Source organism: Myotis daubentonii, chromosome 13 (genome assembly GCF_963259705.1).
Source record: "Myotis daubentonii chromosome 13, mMyoDau2.1, whole genome shotgun sequence".
Lineage (NCBI taxonomy): Eukaryota > Metazoa > Chordata > Mammalia > Chiroptera > Vespertilionidae > Myotis > Myotis daubentonii.
In genome coordinates this window covers 6,066,252-6,085,578 of record NC_081852.1, presented here as the reverse complement: position 1 = coordinate 6,085,578, position 19,327 = coordinate 6,066,252, and the positions used below count along the sequence as shown (strand labels likewise).

The window sequence follows — 19,327 nt, the reverse complement described above, 5'->3', positions numbered from 1 at the left end:
GATAGGAAAATGGCCTCTCCTGGTCACTCCTGAAGGAGGGGCAAGCAATTTTCCATCTTTTTAGAATCTTGAGCCCAGTACCTCCTAGCATTTCACTGTTTCCGATTGAGTTCCTATTGAGGCTGCCCCTTCCCTGAACTAGTCCCTGTGGGAGATGCTGGTTAGTGTAGGCCAGTCAGGGCTGCTCCAGGCCTTACCGGTTGAGAAGAGGAGAGGAATGATTTTCCAGAGTAAACTTAGGGCTTTATCACATAGAAAGAATGTAAACTGGCTGGCCCCCAAAAAGACAAATGTTCTAAAAAATGCTAAGTGTGTCTGATGTTACCTTTTGTCCTGTTAGCAGAAAATGCATTAGTATAATTTTTCTTTTATATATTTTTCATCATAATTTCTTAAGTAGTTTGTTTATATTTACCTTTATTTTATATCCCTTGTAGAAAATGTAAAACTGTAAATATTCTATTTCATAACCCTAAGGAGCACTGTCTTTTTCCCACATTGTACCTTCTTTAGATCCTAAATGTGTTTTATAATGTCATCTGTTTAATTGACAGTGTGTATAAATGATGCATTTTACAATCATGAATGCCTTAGATTTGATGAAATATAGTGGTTCAAAAATAAGAAATACACTATTTTTTCCTTATTGGTTTTCCATAAAGCCTTGAGCTGTCACATATTCGTACTGATGCCCCTCTCTACTCTTCAGAAATGCTTTCCACCAGAGCTCTGGGAGGTGTGGCCTTGGGCCAGCATCAGTCTGTGGATGTTTGATATCTGCAGAAATTGCTTTATAGGAATTGAGAGGAAGCTTTTAGAAGCACTCAGGGCAGTTTGGTGCATTGCTATATGGTCTAGAACCGTGGTTGACAAACTGCGGTTCGTGAGCCACATGCGGCTCTTTGGCCCCTTGAGTGTGGCTCTTCCTAAGCCTTAGGAGTACCCTAATTAAGTTAATAACAATGTACCTACCTATATAGTTTAAGTTTAAAAAATTTGGCTCTCAGAAGAAATTTCAATCGTTGTACTGTTGATATTTGTCTCTGTTGACTAATGAGTTTGCCGACCACTGGGAAGCATGAGCAGCGTGCTGGTCGCGTTAGCAGCTACAGACCACGTGCGTGCTGGGAATTCGCATAGGGAGGCTTACATGTTGCAAGCTGCATACAGCCACATGTGGCTGGACAAGTGTGATCTCTGGCATTTAGGATTAACTTACTATATGTTAAAGGACAGGAACATCTGAGAATATGTAACCATCTATTTCTTTCATTAATTGTTATTTGTAGAGCAATTTTCATAGTTAATCAAGCCTGCTTACAATCCCTGAAACTCTGGAGACACTTAGGTTGCTCTGAGTTCAGACATTCTGCACACAGCTTTCCCTCGCACACCTGCAGCAGTAGCAGCCGCTCACGGGCAGTCACCAGCTATCACATAGAAAAGTGAGTAGTCCAAATTTTTACTGCACCACTAAGCACACAGTTTAGATCATCCAGCAGGTGTTTTTTTTTTAATTTTATTTTTTTTATTAAAACTGTCTTGATGAAGCAGTGTGTTGATTTGCCTTCTGGCATAAATTCCTTAATCTGTGTCACTACCTTCGACTATTTTATGGTCATTGCAGCTCTACTACCAGAACATAATCCTTCACAAAACTTACACTCTGAGCAACAGTTGTTGACGATGTTGTACGTTGCATTTTTATACAGTGTAGAGCTGTATAATAGTGTTTGTCAGCAATCAAACTGAGAAAAGAGACTTCTTCTTTCATGTGTCATCATGTTCAAATCACACATATACTGAAAGAATTACTGTGTAAGCAATATCTATGTGTTTATTAAGTTACAGTGGTAAATAATTTGCTACTTCTGTTTCATGAATTAGTACCACTTCCATCATTAACCAGTCCCTGATCTTGTTAAGCTGTGGTGTCATAAGAAAATGGTACTTTAACTTTTCTGCCACATACAGTGGTAGGCAAAAGTAGGTTAATACTAATAAATAATAATACAGTGATTAATAAATAATAACACACATGTGGTTTTAGCAATTCACAATGAATAATGGCTGTAAAACTCCTTAAAGTATGTAAGGAATTATAATTCCAGGTAAAATTACTATGAGCTTTTTTGGCCTTTGTTTCTCTGCATCACTTCCCTGATCCTCATGTGGTCAGTCGCTGAAGCTCCATTCAGAAAGCTGTGCTTTCCCTGACAGCCCAGTCCAGAAGCTTGTTCTGCCATCAGTAAACTTAGGTTAAATAAATACAAATTCATTTTCACAATTGATCTAACCTTAAATTATAAATTTTAAAAACCCCACAGGATTTCATGCTGTTGGTGCCAAGTGTAAGTACTCATCAGCCTAGGTCCCAAAGAAGTTTCTCTCTGCTGTGTTCTCAAAGTTCTATAGTTTTATGTTTTACATTTAAGTCCATAATCTATTTGGGGTTAATTTTTTGTATAAGGTGGAGGTTTAGATCGAGGTTGACTTTCTTTCTTTCTTTTTATTGTTGCCCTATAGATGTTCAATTATTCTAGCACTAGAGACCTGGTGCATGAAATTTGTGCATGGGTGGAGTCCCTGGGCGTGGCTGGCAATCAGGGCTGATTGGAGAATGGCTGATTGAGGCCTGCAGGCCAGGGGCGGGGGGCGGGGGGAAGGAGGAGGGAGGGACTGCGGGAGGTTGGCCAGGTGACCAGGGGGGAGGGACTGCGGGAGGTTGGCTGGCTGCAGAAGGTTGGCTGTGGGAGCACACTGACCACCAGAGGAAGTTCCTGCATTGAGTGTCTGTCCCCTGGTGGTCAGTGCGCAGCATAGCAACTGGTCAGCTGGTCATTCCACTGTATATACATTCCAGTGTATATATACACTAATAAAAGAGAAACATGGTAATTGGCGTACGACTGCTACCCTTTTCATTGGCTAATCAGCAAGATATGCAAATTAACTGTCAGCCAAGATGGCGGCCGGCAGCCAGGCAGCTTGAAACTAACGTGAGGCTTGCTTGCCTCAGTGACGGAGGAGGATCGTTGGAGGAAACCAACATTCCCCGCCTGTGGCTGCAGGCCTCTGAGCCGGCAGTTTAAGAAACATTGTAACAAATACTGCCGGACTTCAGCCAGCAGATTTGCAACATTGTATGCAAAGGCCAGAAACCTACTTTCAGCAGCAGAGGCCTAAGAGCTGGAGCCAAGCCTCAAGCTAAAGCTGGCCCAGAATAAAAAAAAAAAAAGGAAAAAAGGAGCATTTGGGAGTTCAGTCACCCCCAGCCTGAAAACAGCCCTCAGCCCCTCACCCAGACTGGCCAGGCACCCCAGTGGGGACCCCCACCCTGAAGGGTGTGTGACCAGCTGCAAACAGCCATCATCCCCTCACCCAGGCTGGCCAGGCACCCCAGTAGGGACCCCCACCCTGATCCAGGACACCCTTCAGGGCAAACCAGCCGGCCCCACCCATGCACCAGGCCTCTACCCTATATAGTAAAAGGGTAATATGCCTCCCAGCACCGGGATCAGCGGAGCCGAGAGGCCTCCCGGCACTGGGATCAGCATGACGGGGCAGCGCCCAAACATCCTGATCGGCCCTGCTGTGTGTGTGACAGGGTGCGGCACCCGAAACCCCCTGCTCCCCCCAGGGACCTGCTCTGTGTGTGACAGGGTAGAGCCATAACCTCCCCATCGGCCCTGCCCTGAGTGTGAGAGTGGCGGTGCCCCAACCCCCTGATCGGCCCTGCTCTGTGGGTGATAGAGGGTAGCGCCCCAACCCACTGATCTGCCCTGCTCTGTGTGTGACAGGGGACGGTGCCCCAACTCCCCTATCGGACCCACTCTGTGAGTGACAGGGGGGAGCTCCTCAACCCCCTGATGGGCCCTGCTCTGTTCGTGACAGGAGGGAGCTCCCCAACCCCCTGATGGGCCCTGCTCTGTGCATGACAGGGTACGGAGCCCCAACCCCCCGATGGGCCCTGCTCTGTGTGTGACAGGGGGTTGCGCCGCAACCTCCCCATCGACCCTGCCTTGAGTGTGACAGGGGGTGGTGCCCCAACCCCCCAATCGGCCCTGCTCTGAGCCCGACCAGGGGCTGCACCTAGGGATTGGGCCTGCCCTCTGCCACCCAGGAGCAGGCCTAAGCCAGCAGGTCATTATCTCCCGAGGGGTCCCAGACTGCTAGAGGGCACAGGCTGGGCTGAGGGACCCCCCCTTCCCCCCGAGTGCACAAATTTTTGTGCACCGGGCCTCTAGTATATATATATTAAAAACAGTATACCGATTCTGGCAAATAATGCTACAGTTTCTTTAAAACTTTAAACTAAACTTAACCACATAACCCCAACAATAGCACCCTTGGTTAATTATCTCAGGGAAATGAAAACTCATATTCACACAAAAACCTGTACACAAATGTTCACTGCAGATTTATTCATAACAGCCCCAAACTGGAAACAACCTGGATGTCCTTCAGCAAGTTGATGGTTAAAAACCTGGTACATTTCCATACCCTAGAATACTATTTAGCAACAAGAAGGAAAGATCTGTTAATATGCAAAACAATTTTGATGAGTCTCAAGGCAACTAAGATGCATGAAAAAAAGTCCTTTTCAAAAGGTTAGATATTTCATTATTCCATTCATATAATCCTTTTGAAGCAAACTCTAGAGATGGAGAACAGATTCCCTGGTTGCCAAGGGTGAGGGGTTGTGGTAGATGGGAGTTCTAACAGATAGCATAAGGAAATCTGGTGGTGTAATGGTCAGGGATCTTGATTGTGGTTGCAGTTACATGAATTTTCATATGTGATAATGTTGCACAGAACCAAAAGTACACAAACACACACACTCACAAATGATCGCATATAAAACTGGCAAAATCTGAATAAGCTTTGTGGGTTGTACCAATGTCAGTTTTCTGCTTCTGATGTTATACTGCCACTATCTTGGATGTTATAATTTGGGGAAACTGGGTGAAGGATACACAGGATTTCTTGATACGTATTTTTGGCAACCTACTTTGCATATATAATTATTTCAATATAAAAATTTTAAGGCTAAATTAGATTTAAAATTATTATAAAAGTGACATGTTATAAAGGTAAAGGAATGCTTATATTCTCTGATTTTTACATACTTTTGGGTTATGGTTGACAAATCTTAAAATTTTCAGGTGTCAACATGGTCTTACAGCACATGGCTGGTCCTCAGCTTGCACCAGATGTGACTTCAGGAAAATTGAGCAGCGCCCTAGCTGGTCTGTGCACTGTTCCACTGATGACACCTCTTAGCCTGTGCCAGTGGCAGACTGCCCTAAGAGTTTCTAAAACGTACTGCTCATTTCTGGACTGATTGCTTTGTGGCCCAGCAACAGCCCTTTGCAGGCTGCCCCAGGCAGCGACTACTCTGGGCAGAGCAGCTCTCCATGCACACATGTAGAATCTGGCGTCGGGCCGGCTGTTGCTCAGGGACTCCGTTTGAGTCAAGAGGACTTTCTTTATGAGAAACAGCTGTGCTATTATTGTGGCCAGAACAAGTCTTCTATGCATCAGACTTCACTAGAGTTATAGTGCCGCTTTAAGGTCTCTCTTTGGAGAACAGAAAGTATACACAGGGGAAAATTTGTTGTTATTTCTTTTGGAGAGCATTTCTTGTTATTTGATTGCTTCCTGCTTTTTCCTGGATACAAGTGTTGCTTATCCATTAGACTAGGTTAAAATAGTGCAATTTCTTATGACTGAAAATGAGACCTTTCTGGTTAAATCTTGGCATCTTTTTTACTAGAAAGCAATTTGAGTACTCATTTGGCAATTGTGGGTTTATGTTTCGCTCTATATGGATAACGTAGAATTACTGTCATCCTGTTGCAGTTCAACATCAAAGATATCGTTGCCCAAATGAGAGCACAACGTTATGGCATGGTTCAAACAAAGGTAAGCTCTCATGTCATAATTCTAATTTGAAGAATAATGAATATAGAGATTCACTGTATAGATTATTACAATTTATAGAGCTCTTTTCACCTACATGAGCTCACTGAGTTCTCACTTTTGAGGTAGACATTACTGATGCAGACCTTCAAGTTCAGAACAATTCAGTCTTTTCCATGAAGTAACTTCATTCTGATAGCGAACGGAAGAGCTGAGACTGAGGCCAAGTCTCCCCGTGTCCACACGCAAGCTTCGTTAGAGAAACATGTCTCCATGAATTTGCATAAATTTATGGATAGCAATTCTGGGATATTTACTTGCCATTAAAATATTAATCTCATTAGTCATGATAGTCATAAAACTATCATTTCATTCACAGGTTAATTATTAGTCATGTTGGGGGGTTAAGAGAGTATGGATAATGAAAATAGGTACCCCCGAATCTTCAGGCTGACCTGTTTTTAGGCCAACATTGAGTAATATGGAGCATTTTATTTGAACTATTGTTGTCTGAGAGACTGGAGGCTATATCTAAAAAAAGTTAAAAATGTGATTCATCCAAGGAAAACATAAGCAGAATGAGTTTGAGAGTTAGTTTCCCCTCTATTCAGTTAAGCCTTTAGTTCTAGACCAAGAACTATATTGTGATCATTTATGTTTCTGATATTTTAAAAAATATATTTATGTAGAGAAGTTCTTAGTTAAATGTGTGCTCTTTAGGAACTTTCTCTGTGGCTGAAAATTACAAATGTGTTTTCTGAAAGTGGATATTGGTATTCAGTTACTTAACGGTCTGTTGTTTATATGTCTACAGGAGCAGTATTGGTTTTGTTATAAAATTGTGCTTGAAGTTCTTCGGAAGCTTGCGACTTTGGATTTAGAAAGACTGAAGTTGCATCACACTTGACATACCAGGTGGCCTGGAGCTTCCTCAGACAGAGCATGACAGGTTGTGCTGAAGGAAGGGCTCTGCTGTGCTCACAATCTGCTCTCTCGGTGTATCATTTGATTTCCTTTCTGACAACTCCTGAAGGCAGCATTCTTTGGTTTGGGGTGAATAGTGTCTACCCACTGATTTTACTTAGATAATATCAAAATACCCTCCCACATTTTCCAATAAAATAAAAGTTTCTTAAAACAACTGCAGCCTATTTGGTTGAAGGGATTACAGAGCCCAATAAAGGACTTAAACTATATTCATTAAGATTTTATCTGGAAAGATAGCTAAAGGGAGCTGAGGATTTCCCAGACCTTAGCAAGCCTTGATTCTGGGAGGACCTAGAACCAGTAAACTGACTTCTTACAGGCATTTTCAAGACAGATATTTATCCATGGTTATTAGCTAGAATCTATACTATTAGCTGGCATTTGAATAACTCAGTTCACTGAAGATTCCTATTAGGATGGTTTAATGTGTTATGCAAATTGGACTCCATTTTTCTGTACCTCCAAGTCCCATGGAGCCCCAGGGAGCTCAGAGGACCAGCTGCCTTTCTAGAACCACTGGACAAAGACCTGTTGGTGTGGGGAGCTTTTTGTGGGTGGGCAGACTTCCTTCCTCCATCACATGAGCACACTGAGGAACAGTCCAAAACTAAAATAGCTGTTTATAGAGAAGGTCCAAGAGGAAACTTTTGCCTGGCTTGAGTTCTTTCCTATCCCACCCTAACACTTAACATATTACTCAGTCTGCTTTGTTGAAAGCAAATATTACATTCTACTTGCTTTTTAGTTTTTGCCCTTTAGCTAACTAATAGACTTTGATATAAGCATTTTATGTAATTTTGAATCTCTTATGCCAGATATATTTTTCAAACTAAGATCTAGGAGAGTTATTTTTTCTTCAGAGTTCTATTAAATCATTTATTTTTATCCCCCCCCTCCCCACCTCTGCTGTAACATTTAGAAACTGGCTTTGGGAACCAAATTTTGGAAAACCAAATTCATAAAATGAAAACTTCCATATTCTGTTTTTGAAAAGATTGTGGCCATTATTACATTCATCTTATTATAGGACTTTGCCTCATACAATTACAGCGATAATTTTATCAAAGAATTTTAGTGACCAGTTAGATTTTATCTTAAGCTATAAAGCACTTGAATATACATCTTTGTAAAGTGTAATTCAGTAAAGATCAGAATATTCTATGTATTATATTAAGAAAATTTATAATATTAAGCTGTAGATCTTGAATTTTTAAGAGGCTTATATTGTTCCCTTGGCTGAATGAATACTTGAATTGGATGAATTAAAATGATCATTCTCATTTTTAAAATAATTAATTATATGCCAGAAATCTATTTTATATTAAGTCAAATAGATGATTCTACCTATTTACATTGTTCATATAAATAGTCCATGCTAAACATTAATTTTGATGATTGGCCTTTAATATTTGTATTCCTAATCTATCTCTCTGTTTTTATAAAATAATAGACAACAGTATTCCTGAGGATTTCATGCTATCTAAATGGAAATATTTACTATGTATTGTCTCTTGCATTTTTATTACTTGGGCCTTATAATATTCTTGTAAAGAAAAACTCAATTTTTGACTTTTTTTAAAATATATTTTATTTATTTCTTACAAAGAGGAAGGGAGAGAGAGAGAGTTAGAAACATCGATCAGCTGCCTCCTGCACACCTCCTAGGGATGTGCCCGCAACCCAGGTACATGCCCTTGACCGGAATAGAACCTGGGACCTTTCAGTCCGCAGGCCGACACTCTATCCACTGAGCCAAACCGGTTTTGGCAACTTATTTTTCTTTAATGTGTGCCTTATATTTTTATAGCTGGACTAATTTTTCATTTGTCAGGGAAGTTAAATAAGTAAATATGAGAAGACGGATTGTATTTGTTTTGATTTTATTTTGGGGAAGTGAATTTCAAATTGAAAACTTTTGACTAATTGAAATACTAAGTTTCATAAAACAACAAATCAATTTTTGCATATGATATGAATATGAAACTCTCATTGACATCTTTGTGAGTATATGAATGCTTATTTGGGAAAAATTTAAAAATATCCTATACTAATAAAAGAGAAAAATGGTAATTGGCGTACGACCGATACCTTTTTCATTGGCTAATCAGTGAGATATGCAAATTAACTGTCAGCCAAGATGGCGGCTGGCAGCCAGGCAGCTGAGAATAGGAGGCTTGGTTGCCCCAGCGATGGAGAAAGTCAAGGATCCCCGCAGCTGCAGGGCTCTGAGCTCCTGAAGCAACAACTCCAAAAGATACAATGTTTCGATTATAGAAGCTAAAAGATGGCGGTTAATTTGCATACTCAGGCTCCAAGCAGAGCGAAGCCAAACAGCCCTGAAGCAGCAGGGCAGAGAGGCCTCAGGGCCTGGGATCAGCAGAGTCGAGAGGCCTCCCGGCCCCACGATCAGCAGAGCCGAGAGGCCTCCCGGCCCCGAGATCAGCGGAGGCCAGAGGCCTCCGGGCCCCAGTGATCAGCCAAGAGGCCGCCCGGCCCGCTGCAGGCCCGTGATCAGCGGAGTCGGAGGCCCCGTGATCAGCGGAGCCGAGAGGCCTCCTGGCCCCGAGATCAGCGGAGGCCAGAGTCGGCCCAGCCCCGCGATCAGCAGAGCCTAGAGGCCCCCCAACCCGGGTTATCATCCGAGCCGAGAGGCCTCCCGGCCCCGCGATCAGCGGAGTCGGAGGCCCCGCGATCAGTGGATCCGAGAGGCCTCCCGGCCCAGGTGATCAGCGGAGTCGGTAGGCCTCCCGGCCCAGGTGATCAGTGGATCCGACAGGCCTCCCAGCCCAGGTGATCAGCGGAGTCGAGAGGCCTCCCAGCCCAGGTGATCAGTGGATCCGACAGGCCTCCCAGCCCAGGTGATCAGCGGAGTCGAGAGGCCTCCCAGCCCAGGTGATCAGTGGATCCGACAGGCCTCCCAGCCCAGGTGATCAGCGGAGTCGGAGGCCTCCCGGCCCCGGTGATCAGTGGATCCGACAGGCCTCCCAGCCCAGGTGATCAGCGGAGTCGAGAGGCCACCCAGCCCAGGTGATCAGCAGAGTCAAGAGGCCTCCCAGCCCAGGTGATCAGGGAGTCGAGAGGCCTCCCAGCCCAGGTAATCAGCGGAGCCGAGAGGCCTCCCAGCCCCGGTGATCAGCTGAGTCCAGAGGCCTCCGGGCCCCGGTGATCAGCCAAGAGGCCGCCCGGCCCGCTCCAGGCCCGTGATCAGCGGAGTCGGAGGCCCCGCGATCAGCGGAGCCGAGAGGCCTCCTGGCCCCGAGATCAGCGGAGGCCAGAGTCGGCCCAGCCCTGCGATCAGCAGAGCCTAGAGGCCCCCCAGCCCGGGTTATCATCCGAGCCAAGAGGCCTCCCGGCCCCGCGATCAGTGGATCCTAGAGGCCTCCCGGCCCAGGTGATCAGCGGAGTCGGAGGCCTCCCGGCCCCGGTGATCAGTGGATCCGAGAGGCCTCCCAGCCCAGGTGATCAGCGGAGTCGAGAGGCCTCCCAGCCCTGGTGATCAGCGGAGTCCAGAGGCCTCCGGGCCCCAGTGATCAGCCAAGAGGCCTCCCGGCCCGCTCCTGGCCCGTGATCAGCGGAGTCGGAGGCCCCGCGATCAGCGGAGCCGAGAGGCCTCCCGGCCCGCGATCAGCAGAGTCGGAGGCCCCGCGATCAGCGGAGCCGAGAGGCCTCCCAGCCCAGGTGATCAGCGGAGCTGAGAGGCCTCCCAGCCCAGGTGATCAGCGGAGCCTAGAGGCCTCCCAGCCCCGGTGATCAGCAGAGCCGAGAGGCCTCCCAGCCCCGGTGATCAGCGGAGTCCAGAGGCCTCCCAGCCCCGGTGATCAGCGGAGTCCAGAGGCCTCCCAGCCCAGGTGATCAGCGGAGCTGAGAGGCCTCCCAGCCCCGGTGATCAGCGGAGTCCAGAGGCCTCCCAGCCCCGGTGATCAGCAGTCGAGAGGCCTCCAGGCCCGGTGATCAGCGGAGTCCAGAGGCCTCCCAGCCCCGGTGATCAGCCAAGAGGCCTCCCGGCCCGCTCCAGGCCCGTGATCAGCGGAGTCCAGGTGATCAGCAGAGCCAAGAGGCCTCCCAGCCCCGGTGATCAGCGGAGCCGAGAGGCCTCCCAGCCCCGGTGATCAGCGGAGTCCAGAGGCCCGTTCCAGGCCCGTGATCAGCAGAGTCGGAGGCCCCGCGATCAGCGGAGCCGAGAGGCCTCCCAGCCCCGGTGATCAGCAGAGTCGAGAGGCCTCCCAGCCCCGGTGATCAGCGGAGGCCAGAGGCCTCCGGGCCCGGGTGATCAGCCAAGAGGCCTCCCGGCCCGCTCCAGGCCCGTGATCAGTGGAGTCGGAGGCCCCGCGATCAGCGGAGCCGAGAGGCCTCCCGGCCCCAGTGATCAGCGGAGTCCAGAGGCCTCCCAGCCCCGGTGATCAGCAGAGTCGAGAGGCCTCCCAGCCCCGGTGATCAGCGGAGCCGAGAGGCCTCCCAGCCCAGGTGATCAGCGGAGCCGAGAGGCCTCCCAGCCCCGGTGATCAGCGGAGTCCAGAGGCCTCCCGGCCCCGGTGATCAGCTGAGAGGCCTCCCGGCCCAGGTGATCAGCGGAGTCCAGGTGATCAGCGGAGCCAAGAGGCCTCCCAGCCCCGGTGATCAGCGGAGCCGAGAGGCCTCCCAGCCCCGGTGATCAGCGGAGTCCAGAGGCCCGTTCCAGGCCCGTGATCAGCAGAGTCGGAGGCCCCGCGATCAGCGGAGCCGAGAGGCCTCCCAGCCCCGGTGATCAGCGGAGTCCAGAGACCTCCCAGCCGGTGATCTGCGGAGCCGAGAGGCCTCCCAGCCCCGGTGATCAGCGGAGCCGAGAGGCCTCCCAGCCCCGGTGATCAGCGGAGCCGAGAGGCCTCCCAGCCCCGGTGATTAGCGGAGTCCAGAGGCCTCCCAGCCCAGCTGATCAGCGGAGCCGAGAGGCCTCCCAGCCCCGGTGATCAGCGGAGTCCAGAGGCCTCCCGGCCCCGGTGATCAGCTGAGAGGCCTCCCAGCCCAGGTGATCAGCGGAGTCCAGGTGATCAGCAGAGCCAAGAGGCCTCCCAGCCCCGGTGATCAGCGGAGCCGAGAGGCCTCCCAGCCCCGGTGATCAGCGGAGTCCAGAGGCCCGTTCCAGGCCCGTGATCAGCAGAGTCGGAGGCCCCGCGATCAGCGGAGCCGAGAGGCCTCCCAGCCCCGGTGATCAGCAGAGTCGAGAGGCCTCCCAGCCCCGGTGATCAGCGGAGTCCAGAGGCCTCCGGGCCCCGGTGATCAGCCAAGAGGCCTCCCGGCCCGCTCCAGGCCCGTGATCAGCGGAGTCGGAGGCCCCGCGATCAGCGGAGCCGAGAGGCCTCCCGGCCCCAGTGATCAGCGGAGTCCAGAGGCCTCCCAGCCCCGGTGATCAGCGGAGCCGAGAGGCCTCCCAGCCCCGGTGATCAACGGAGTCCAGAGGCCTCCCAGCCCAGGTGATCAGCGGAGCCGAGAGGCCTCCCAGCCCCGGTGATCAGCGGAGTCCAGAGGCCTCCCGGCCCCGGTGATCAGCTGAGAGGCCTCCCGGCCCAGGTGATCAGCGGAGTCCAGGTGATCAGCGGAGCCAAGAGGCCTCCCAGCCCCGGTGATCAGCGGAGCCGAGAGGCCTCCCAGCCCCGGTGATCAGCGGAGTCCAGAGGCCCGTTCCAGGCCCGTGATCAGCAGAGTCGGAGGCCCCGCGATCAGCGGAGCCGAGAGGCCTCCCAGCCCCGGTGATCAGCGGAGTCCAGAGACCTCCCAGCCGGTGATCTGCGGAGCCGAGAGGCCTCCCAGCCCCGGTGATCAGCGGAGCCGAGAGGCCTCCCAGCCCAGGTGATCAGCAGAGCTGAGAGGCCTCCCAGCCCAGGTTTTCAGCAGAGTCGAGAGGCCTCCCAGCCCAGTTGATCAGCGGAGCCGAGAGGCCTCCCAGCCCCGGTGATCAGCAGAGTCCAGAGGCCTCCTGCCCCCGGTGATCAGCCGAGAGGCCTCCCGGCCTGCTCCAGGCCCGTGATCAGTGGAGTCGGAGGCCCCACGATCAGCGGAGCCGAGAGGCCTCCCAGCCAGGTTATCAGCAGCCGAGAGTCCTCCTGGCTAGAGATCAGCGGAGCCGAGAGGCCTCCAGGCCCCAGTTATCAGCGGAGCCGAGAGGCCTACAGGCCATGGTTATCAGCAGCCGAGAGGCCTCCAGGCCAGGGATCAGGGGAGCCGAGAGGCGTCCTGGCCCTGGGATCAGCAGAGCAGCGAGGCCTCCCAGCACCGGGATCAGTGTGACAGGGTGCTGAGCCCCAACCCTCTGATCGGCCCTGCTCTGTGTGTGACAGGGTACAGAGCCCCAACCCCCCTGATGGGCCCTGCTCTGTGCATGACAGGAGTGGCGCTGCAACCTCCCTATGGACCCTGCCTTGAGTGTGACAGGGGGTGGTGCCCCAACCCCCCAATCGGCCCTACCCTGAGCGTGACTGAGGGTGGCATCGCAACCTCCCAATCCGCCCTGCTCCGTGCATGACAGGGGGCGGTGCCCCAACTCCCCAATTGGCCCTGCTCTGAGCCCGACCAGGGGCTGCACCTAGGGATTGGGCCTGCCCTCTGCCACCCGGGAGCAGGCCTAAGCCAGCAGGTCATTATCTCCTGATGGGTCCCAGACTGTGAGAGGGCACAGGCCAGGCTGAGGGACCTCCTCTCCCAACCCTGAGTGCACAAATTTTTGTGCACCGGGCCTCTAGTTTAAATATAATCATATATGCATTTATTACCTTTCAACTTTAAATACATATTTAAAAAGTTTTATGTGCTTAATGGACTTAACATGTTAGACCAAATCTTCTCAGATATAAACATTGTAGGCTTTATTTTCATATAAGTCTTAGTAATTTATTTTCTTTTTCCCACCATGTATTATTTATTCATTCTGTTTTTCTCTTTTCTCCTTCCATTCTTTCTTCCTTTCTCCCTCTGCACCTTCCTTCCTTTTAAAAAATCTTTATTGTTGAGATTATTGCAGATGTCTCTGGCCTCTCCTCCCCATTGCCTCCCTCCGCCAGGATCCTACCCCACCTCAGGCCTTCACCACCCTATTGTCTATTTCCCTGGGTTATGCACATAAGTTATTTACTTAATCTCTTTCCACCTTCCTTAACCCTTCCTCTCTGAGTTTCTTCAGTCTGTTCCATGATTCATGCCTCTGATTCTATTTTATTCATTAGTTTATTTTTTCATTAGAAGAATCCTTGTTCATTTATTTTGGTTTTTAGACTCAATTGTTGATAGATATGTATTGTCATTTTATTGTTCATATTATTTATCTTTTCCTTCTTCTTAAAGAAGATCCTTTAACATTTCATGTAATGCTGGTTTACTGGTGATACATGCCTTACCTTTTTCTTGTCTGGGAAGCTCTTTATCTGAACTTCAATTCTAAATGATAGCTTTGCTGGGTAGAGTAATCTTTATTGTAGATCCTTGCTTTTCATCACTTTGAATATTTCTTGTCACTCTTTTCTGGCCTGCAAAGTTTCTTTTGAGAAATTAGCTGACAGTAGTTACCTACCTCTGTTGTAAGTAACTAACTGCTTTTCTCTTCCTGCCTTTAAAATTTTCTCTTGGTCTTTAACCCTTAGCATTTTAATTATGATGTGTCTTGGATGAGCTCCTTTGGGGCCATCTTGTTTGGGACTCTCTGTGCTTTGTGGATTTGTATGTCTAAAATTTAGGGGAAGTTTTCTGTCATTATTTTCTCAAATAGGTTTTCAATTTCTTCCTCCTGCTCACAACCCTGAAGGAAACAGGAACCTCAGTGTCACAAACACAAAGCCCAAGATTCTGCTGAGCCTGAAGGAGCCCTAGATGGGCATGCAGCAGGCTGGCCACAATTTTAGCCTGGAGAGACCCCGGGCAGAGGACCCAGCCAGCCGTGCCTGGATCCTGACTCAGGAAACTGTGAGATGAGACATTTCTATTGTTTTAATCCACTAACCTTGTGGCATTTTGTTACATTGCACTTAAATATAAAAGACCAATTACCAACTACCAAAAACACTTAAACTTTTTTTTCTTGGATTATATCATTCTTACCCATTTTAAAATAATTATATTAATGAGGTAGATATAATCATTTGCATATTATAATTTATCCCTTTTAACTCTTTTACATGTATATATTTATAAAAAACATTATATAAAACTATATATATATATATTTATATATAAATATAAATATAAAATACCATTATGTCAGTAATTCTCTAAGCATTGATATCTCAAAAATGTTTTCTAGTAGATTCCCTTGGAAGGCTTCTTAGAAATAGTTTTCTCTGACCTCTTGCATGTTGACATTCATCTGCACCCTCTGTACATCATGATACATTTTACTAGATATTAAATACTTGAATCATATTTTCTTTCCTTGAAAATCTTGAATATATTACTCCTATTTTCTGTCATAAAGTGTTATTGTACAAAAGCATGATAACCTGATTTTATTTTCTTCACACTCTTTGTATAGATGCCAAAGGATATTTTTCTTTTCAAACTTCACTAATTTTACTAAAAATAAATTCTTGGTATTGCCTTTGTGGGTAGCTCAGTTGATTGGAATATCATTCTCAGGAATATTGAGAAAGAAGAGCAAAGTTGTAGATATCATGCTACCTAATAACAGACTATATTACAAGCCTGGGAATCAAAACAGTACTGGCATAAGAACAGGCATATAGAACAATGGAACAGAGCAAAGACCCCAGAAATCAAACCACATCATTATGGTCAATTAATATTTGACAAAGGAGCCAAGACATATGAAGTAAAGACAGTCTCTTCAATATATGATGTCGGGGAAATTGGACCGGTACATGCAAAAAAATGAAACTAGATCACCAACTTACATCACACATAATAATAAACTCAAAATGGATAAAAGACTTAAATGTTAAGTTGCAAAAACATAAAAATCCTAGAAAAAACAGGCAGTAAAATATCAGACATCTCGCATAGCAGTATTTTTTGTCAGTATATCTCCTAGGCCAAGGAAACAAAGAAAAAATAAACAAATGGGACTATGTCAAACTAAAAAGCTCTGCACAGCAAAAGAAACCATCAACAAAATGAAAAGAAATCCACCATATAGGAGAACATATTTGCCAATGATACATCTAAAAAGGGGCAAATTTCTAAGATATATAAAGAACTTATACAACTCAACAAAAGGTAGACAATCCAATAAAAAATAGGCAAAGGACCTGAATAGAAACATTTGGTTGGCCAATAGATATATGAAAAAATTGCTCACGTCACTAATCAATCAGAGAGATGCAAATTAAAACTACAATGAGGTATCACCCCACACCTGCCAGAAGGCTACCACCAATAAATCAACAAACAACAAGTGCTAGTGAGGATGTGGAGAAAGTGGTACCCTTGTACACTTTTAGTGGAAATGCTGACTGTTGCAGCCACTGTGGAAAACAGTAAGGAAAACCTCAAAAAATTAAAAATGGAACTGCCTTTTGATCCAGTGATCCCATTTCTGGGAATATATCCAAAACACCAATCAGAGAATATATGCACCCCTATGTTCATTGCAGCATTATTTACAAGAGCCAAGATATAGAAACAGCTCAAGTAGCCATCAGTAGACACAGTGGAATACTATGCAGCAGTAAAAAAGATGATCTCTTACTCTTTGCAACAGCATGGATGGAGAGTATTAAGCTAAGTGAAATAAACCAGTCAGAGAAAGACAAATACCATATGATCTCACTTTTATGTAGAATCTAATGAACATAATAAACTGATGAACAAAATAGATCCAGAGGCATGCATACATGGAACAAACTAAAAGCTGTCAGAGGGGAGGTGGGCATGGGGACTGGATGAAATAAGGTGAAGGGATTGGCCAAGAAACTTATATACATAACATATACACAGACTACATGTGTGATGGACAGGGGGAAGAGGGTGGCAAGGGCTGGATGGAGATGGGGAAATTGAGGGGAGGAAATGGGAACATCTGTAATAGTGTCTACAATAAAAATAAAGTTAAAATTTTTTATTAAAATATTGATATAAAATACATTATAACACTGGCATATTGGTCAAGAGGGATATAAATGTTTTTAAAATATTCTAAGGTCCTTGAATTACTTAAGAAAAGGGTAAATTTATCAATATTAGGTTTTAATAACCTTAAAATGCTTCTTATAATTTCTATTATAGCTGTTCAAAGAACAGTAAAAGAGTGTATAATTTCCACAAAGAGAAGGTAACACATGGGCAGGTTAGTAAAGAAAAAGAAACATAAGGAAAGGTACAAATTAAAAGCACATAAAAAGAAAATTGAAGCCCCAAAATATCAGTAATTACAATACATTATAAGTGGATCAGATGCTCAAGGTAAATGAAGAATATCAAGAAATCTAAAACAAAAATACAAGAAGGTTGAATATGAAGGAGTCTAAAAATGGATTCCAAAGCTAGCCTAAAGAAAGCTGGTGTGGTATATTACTTTTAGACAAAATGGAATTCAGGCTAAAAGCATCATTAGAGAAGTCCCCTGGAAATATATGACCAGTCTAAATTTGTGTCCACCCAATAAGACTTTAAAATATATAAGGCATATATACAAATAAAAGAAGCATATAAATAACAATTGAAAAATGTAAAGAAACAAGTACAAAGTAATAGTTGGGGATTTTAACCTATCTCTTTTAGTTATTAACAGAAAGCTCTGACAAAAATCTGTGAGCACAGGGAGAGACAGCCATCCACAAGCCAAGGAGAGAGGCCTCAGAAACCAACCCTGCCGACACCTTGATCTTTGACTTTTGGCTCCAGATATGTGAGAAAATAAGTTTGTTGTTTAAGCCAAATAAAGTAAAATATGAAAGAAAGAAAGAAAGAAAGAAAGAAAGAAAGAAAGAAAGAAAGAAAGAAAGAAAGAAAGAAAGAAAGAAAGAAAGAAAGAAAGAAAGAAAGAAAGAAAGAAAGAAAGAAAGAAAGAAAGAAAGAAAGAAAGAAAGAAAGAAAGAAAGAAAGAAAGAAAGAAAGAAAGAAAGAAAGAAAGAAAGAAAGAAAGAAAGAAAGAAAGAAAGAAAGAAAGAAAGAAAAGAAAGAAAGAAAGAAAGAAAGAAGAAAATAATGAGACTACAGGAGAACAACATGTGCCAATTGACCAAAGGGCACATATAGAACACTGCACACATTGCAGAGGGATACTGCAGAGTGTCTCTTTCCAGCTCTCCTGAGACACACCAAAATGCTCACACACTCCAGAATGCCCCCACACACTGAAATGCTCATTCTTGGGGCCATAAAGCAAATTTAAAATTATGTCAAAAATCCTATCTAATAAAAGACAAAAAGGGTAATTGACCATACCTTTGCTACACTTCCCATTGGCTAATCAGGGTGATATGCAAATTAACCACCAACAAAGATGGCGGCCGGCAGCCACGCAGCTGAAGGGAGCAGGAGGCTTGCTTGCTCCAGTGATGGAGGAAGCCAAGGTTCCCTGCCTGCCATGGCCTGGCTCTGAGCTCCGAAAGCAACAAAGTTTCAATTATAGAAGCTAAACAAACCCCAGATACCTGCTTTCAGCAGCCCGTGGCCTCAGAGCTGCAGCAAGCAGGAGCTGGCTCTCAGCTCCAGTGATGGCAACAAAGTTTCAATTATAGAAGGTAAATAAATCCCAGAATTAGAAAAAAGAAAAAAAGAGGCTGGGAGCTTCAGTCGCCGGCCAGCCTGAAAATGGCCCTCAGCCCCTCACCCAGACTGGCCAGGCACCCCAGTGGGGTCCCCACCCTAAAGGGGGCATGGCCAGCCTGAAAACAGCCATCAGCCCCTCATCCAGGCTGGCCAGGCACCCCAGTGGGGACCCCCACCCTGAAGGGGTGTGACCAGCTGCAAACAGCCATCAGCCCCTCACCCAGGCTGGCCAGGCACCCAAGTGGGACCCCCACCCTGATCCGGGACACCCTTCAGGGCAAACCAGCTGGCCCCCATTCGTGCACCAGGCCTCTATCCTATATAGTAAAAGGGTAATATGCAAACTGACCCTAACAGCAGAACCACTGGGAATGACTGGTCACTATGACACACACTGACCACCAGGGGGCAGATGCTCAATGCAGGAGCTGCCCTCTGGTGGTCAGTGCGCTCCCACATGGGGGAGCTCTGCTCAGCCACAAGCCAGGCTGATGGCTGCCAGTACAGCAGTGGTGGTGGGAGCCTCTCCTGCCTCCTCAGCAGCACTAAGGACGTCCGACTGCAGCTTAGGTCTGCTCCCCCTGGCAAGTGGACATCCCCCAACGGCTGCTGGGCTGCCAGAGGGATATCTGATTGCCAGCTTAGGCCCAATCCCCTGGGGAGAAGGCCTAAGCCAGCAGGTGGTCATCCCCCGAGGGGTCACAGACTGCGAGAGGACACAGGCCAG

At 46.8% G+C, this 19,327-nt stretch overlaps 1 protein-coding gene across 1 annotated transcript in view; it reads left to right on the top strand.

Moving 5' to 3' along the window:
* The window catches only part of PTPN20 (protein tyrosine phosphatase non-receptor type 20), a 66,150-nt gene extending 58,718 nt beyond the window's left edge, over nucleotides 1–7,432 (top strand). The window contains exons 7-8 of the mRNA XM_059661890.1: nucleotides 5,863–5,925; nucleotides 6,737–7,432. Coding sequence (XP_059517873.1) covers nucleotides 5,863–5,925; nucleotides 6,737–6,829 — 156 coding nt within the window. The 3' untranslated portion in view covers nucleotides 6,830–7,432. The remainder of the gene's footprint in view (nucleotides 1–5,862; nucleotides 5,926–6,736) is intronic.
* Nucleotides 7,433–19,327: the final 11,895 nt, after the last annotated feature.